The 4720-nt window shown below is 32.8% G+C and overlaps 1 protein-coding gene across 1 annotated transcript; it reads right to left on the reverse strand.

The window, feature by feature from the left end:
- Nucleotides 1-935: 935 nt before the first annotated feature.
- LOC130462509 (protein FAR1-RELATED SEQUENCE 5-like) lies at nt 936-2942 on the reverse strand. The gene is made up of 6 exons (XM_056830896.1): nt 2713-2942; nt 1696-2623; nt 1430-1513; nt 1310-1351; nt 1162-1224; nt 936-1073 (listed from the first exon to the last, which is right to left on the reverse strand). The coding sequence occupies exons 1-6, from the start codon at nt 2940-2942 to the stop codon at nt 936-938; spliced, it is 1485 nt and encodes a 494-aa protein (XP_056686874.1).
- Between the last annotated feature and the right edge of the window lie 1778 nt (nt 2943-4720).

A 4720-nucleotide genomic window follows, 5' to 3' on the forward strand; every position in this document is an offset into this window, starting at 1 on the left:
CAATGTTCATTAAATGAATATATATATATATATATATATATATATATATATATATATATATATATATATATATATATATATATATGTACATTAAAAATACTTACCTGCTCTTAAAAAATCGAAAATATAGGTCGAAGCTCTAGAATATTTTTACAAATATAATGATTACAAGGTACGACAAGGATTGTCAAAGTTCAAAGAGGAACTGATTAAGATGAAATGGCGAAGCAATGAGGATGCAATAAACTGTGGAGTATACCTGTTGAAACATATGGAAACATACGTACACAGCAGACCCTGAATTAGAATGGAATCCTGGGTTAAAAGCAAACAATGTAAGTCTTTTGTATAATGTTCATTTTTTGAAAGCGAATGTTCAATATATTATTATAAATATTCAATATTTTCTTTAATTTTCTTCTGGGTGGTTGCAACTTGATCAGATAAGGAAATTAAGGATGCATAATTGTGCTGAAATTCTATTGGACAATGGAAACAGACATAAGTACCGGATCCAGACTGCTGCTAAAAGAAAAAACGAGGAGAACTGGATGCAAAGCGGAAGGTAGCGGAAGTCAGGTGGATTGCCTTGGAATTATAGTTCGTTGTTTGTTTATAGTTTATGTAGATTTGATATGACATTCTGGTTGAGATGTTTGATTGTGAAATGTTTGGTTTGAAACAATTTGCGAATTAAGTACATATAGTTAAAGGCTATTTGTGGGTTATAATTTCATTTATTCAAATTCGCATTTAAAATGTTCAATGATAAACACCAAATGTTCAAATAAAACATGATACAGTAACAATAATGTAAGAAACATCAAAAATTATCTTAAACCAAAGTTTAACATGAATCGAAAAACGAGTTAATCAAACGTATCACATATGAAATTCAAAAAATAGAAAATATCGGAAATTACATATCACGAAAATTATTTATCAAAATTGGCCATAATCTCATCATAAAGCGATACACGAGCAGCAGGAGAATTCAATTCCGTGTTAGCAGAAATTGGAGCGCATTCCGAATATATTCCTTTCCTTTTCTTAGATCGTGAACCAAAACCACCCTACATTACCAAAAACAAAAAATATTAGAAAACAATGTACAATATATGACTAATAATGTTCATAAGTAAGACATATATGTTCAAATACCTGAACAAAACATTTCAAAGAGTCCACAACATCTGGTATTGCTTTCTTACCACAAATATCCTCCTACATATGCATCAAATTCGTATATTCAATTAATCAAATGTAATATTCAAAGTTAGAAGAACAATGTTCATAAATAAGATAATACCTGCACAGAATCAGGTACTACACTCTTTTCTGAAATACCTTTCTACACATTATAAAGAAATATATTTAGTTTTGAAAGCATATTCTCAAACTATTTTTTTATTCATATTAACACACTAACCTCAAGGGATGAACCTATTACACGCAACTCTGAGCCAGAACTTGGATGAGAATAAAGGAGAGGATTTCCCAAAGCATCAAACTCCTAAAAAATTGATATTCAACTTTTCATTAACAATGTTCAACATTTAAATATAAATTTACAACATATAAAATTCATGTAAAACAAATAACCTGAACAGAAGCTTGCGCTTTAGCTTTAACATTTTCAGCATGTTTTTCAGCACGTTTCCTCCAAGCCTTCTTTTTGTTACACTCCTTCTAAACAATACCCTTAGGCCTCTCGTTTGTCTCACCCTTTTTCCTACGCTTTTTTGGATCTTTAATGGATGGACCATCCTTTCCATCGTGACCAGGAACATCAATGCCCTCAACCGGCTCTGCAAAATCAATAGCACCCCTAACACTCTCAACCTTTTGCCTTAACAAATCAAATGCGGTATCAATTTCTACTCTAGCTTCAAGGAAATCTTGACAAGATGTAACCAAACGAACAAACTTCCTCATAGTTTGAAATCTCCAAACAGAAGCAGGAACAACATTTACTTTGGAGGATTGTTCATCAACAATAGCGCTGCACATAGCTGCTTTCATCCACCTCTTCAAAATGTATTGTTCGGGTAACATAGAAACACAATGTATACTATATATACGAAGAATATGAGAACACAATAAACCCACTTCAGAAAAATGCTTGCATGTACAATTGGACTCAAATGTAATTTTGTTAAACGTAACCTCATGCCTTATCAAATCAGCAGTAACAGGCTTCCATATCAGATAAACAACTTTTTCTGCATCTTCAAATGTACGTTCCTGATTCAATGAAATTCCTCTCAGAAACTGCTCCTCAAACTTCACATATAGATAACCAGTGTACACCTTCCTTGCATGCACAAGTATACTAACATTGGCAGCAACCATATGCCGATTGCCCCTCAATACACGATAATCATGGTGATTTTCTTTGCTACGCCATGCAGATATAACATCTAAAAACAAGTGGTAAAAATCACATAAACCATCTGTTTTCCTCAACCTATCTTTAATAGAATTATTAGTCGATTCACTCCTTTGAGAAGACAAAGCTCCACCAGAGAATGTATCCTTAGAATACGCACGGCACCAATGCTCTCTAATCACATACAAATTATTCAACCATACATTCTTCTCACGCTTATAGTGCTTAATGAACCTGAAAGTTAAAATGAATATGAATATTACGTTTTTATAATTGAACAACACCTATAAAGAATTGAACATGAGAATAAAAAGGAAATATACCTTGGCCAATAATGTTCAAACTCAGCAACAGTATCACAGTACTTCAGAAGATAACTAAACAACTCAGTAAAACCTTTCATAGCTCTCTGCGTAGCAATATTCTTCTTTGAATTCTCTCCAAGATGCCATGTACACAAACGGTGACTAGCACCCGGAAACACATCCCTAATAGCAGCAGCAATGGCAGGAGCTTGATCTGTCATTATAGTTTGAGGTATTCCACCACCCATTGATCGCAAAAAAGATTCAAACAACCAAATAAAAGAAGGAATACGCTCATTAACACTAGAGGAAAAAACATCATAAGTTGCCCTTAAAATAGGCTTATAAGTTGCCAATTATAAGGGCAACATATGGGGAGGTCACTTTTGTGAAATTATCAAAAGTTGCCCTTAACAAGGGCAACTTATAATCTTATAAGTTGCCCTTGTTTGCAACAAGGGCAACTTATGTGAAACTTATAAGTTGCCCTTGTTATGCAACAAGGGCAACTTATAAGTTTCACATAAGTTGCTCTTGTTTGAAACAAGGGCAACTTATAAGCTTCACATAAGTTGCTCTTGTTGCAAACAAGGGCAACTTTTGAGTTTTTTTTTTTTTTAAAAAAAAAAAAAAAATCTGCAATATAATTCCTGATATTTTGCAATATAAAATTCTACATTATAATTTATAGAATACTGTTTCACCAAACATCAGCTTGTCATTCCTCAAAAATGATATAAATATCAAATTTCCAATAATATTACCGAATTAATTCAAATGTAATTAATTAAATCGATGAATAACAAAATAAAGTAAGAGTCGCGGATAACTACAAGCCTGCTCTATTTATTACACTGAGGGTAGTTCACAATCGTTGAAGTAAGTAGTCCACTTGTCTCGAACTTCATCCAACTCCTCTTTGGTAAAGGGCTCCTCCCTTTGAGTTGTAAAAACCTTTAAAAGAACAACGTACATGCAAACCAATAAATTAAATTAAGTTTCATATGCGAAAACAGAAATTATATTGGTCGCGAAAAAAACTTTCTGAGTGTACTAAGATTCATTTCAAGTTCTTTATGCACATCTAAGGCTCACTTAGCTCGATATAGATCATATTTGGCAAAAAATGGCATTTTCGATCCCAATTATCAATAAATGAACCTAAATACACTTTCTAAATCTTTTTCATGATTCATATGATTAGTTATATGTTTATAAGACTCATTTCAAGTTCGTTATGCACGCTTATAGGTCATTTGGGTCGATATAGGTCATTTATGGCCAAAATTGGCATTTTCGATCCCAACTACCAATAAACGAACCTATTTCCACATTCTAACCCTTTTTCATGATTCGTATGATTAGTTATATGTTTATGATACTCATTTCAAGTTCGTTATGCAAGCCTAAAGGTCATTTGGGTCGATATAGGCCATTTATGGCCAAAAATGTCATTTTCGATACCAACTACCAACAAACAAACCTATTTCCACATTCTAACCCTTTTTCATGATTCATATGATTAGTTATATGTTTATGAAACTCATTTCAAGTTCGTTATGCAAGCCTAAGGGTCATTTGGGTCGATATAGGTCATATATGGCCAAAAATGGCATTTTCGATCCCAACTACTAACAAACGAACCTATATCCACATTCTAAACCTTTTTCATGATTCATATGATTAGTTATATGTTTATAAAACTTATTTTAAGTTCGTTATGCACGCCTATGGGTCATTTGGGTCGTTATAGGTCATTTATGGCCAAAAATGAAATTTTCGAGCCCAACTACCAACAAACAAACCTCTTTCCACATTCTAACCGTTTTTCATGATTCATATGATTAGTTAAATGTTTATAAGACTCATTTCAAGTTCATTATGCACGCCTAAGGGTCATTTGGGTCGATTAGGTCATTTATGGCCAAAAATGGCATTTTCGATCCCAACTACCAACAAACGAACCTATTTCCATATTCTAAACGTTTTTCATGATTCATATGATTAGTTATATGTTTATAAGACT

Source organism: Spinacia oleracea, chromosome 6 (genome assembly GCF_020520425.1).
Source record: "Spinacia oleracea cultivar Varoflay chromosome 6, BTI_SOV_V1, whole genome shotgun sequence".
NCBI classification, from domain to species: domain Eukaryota; kingdom Viridiplantae; phylum Streptophyta; class Magnoliopsida; order Caryophyllales; family Amaranthaceae; genus Spinacia; species Spinacia oleracea.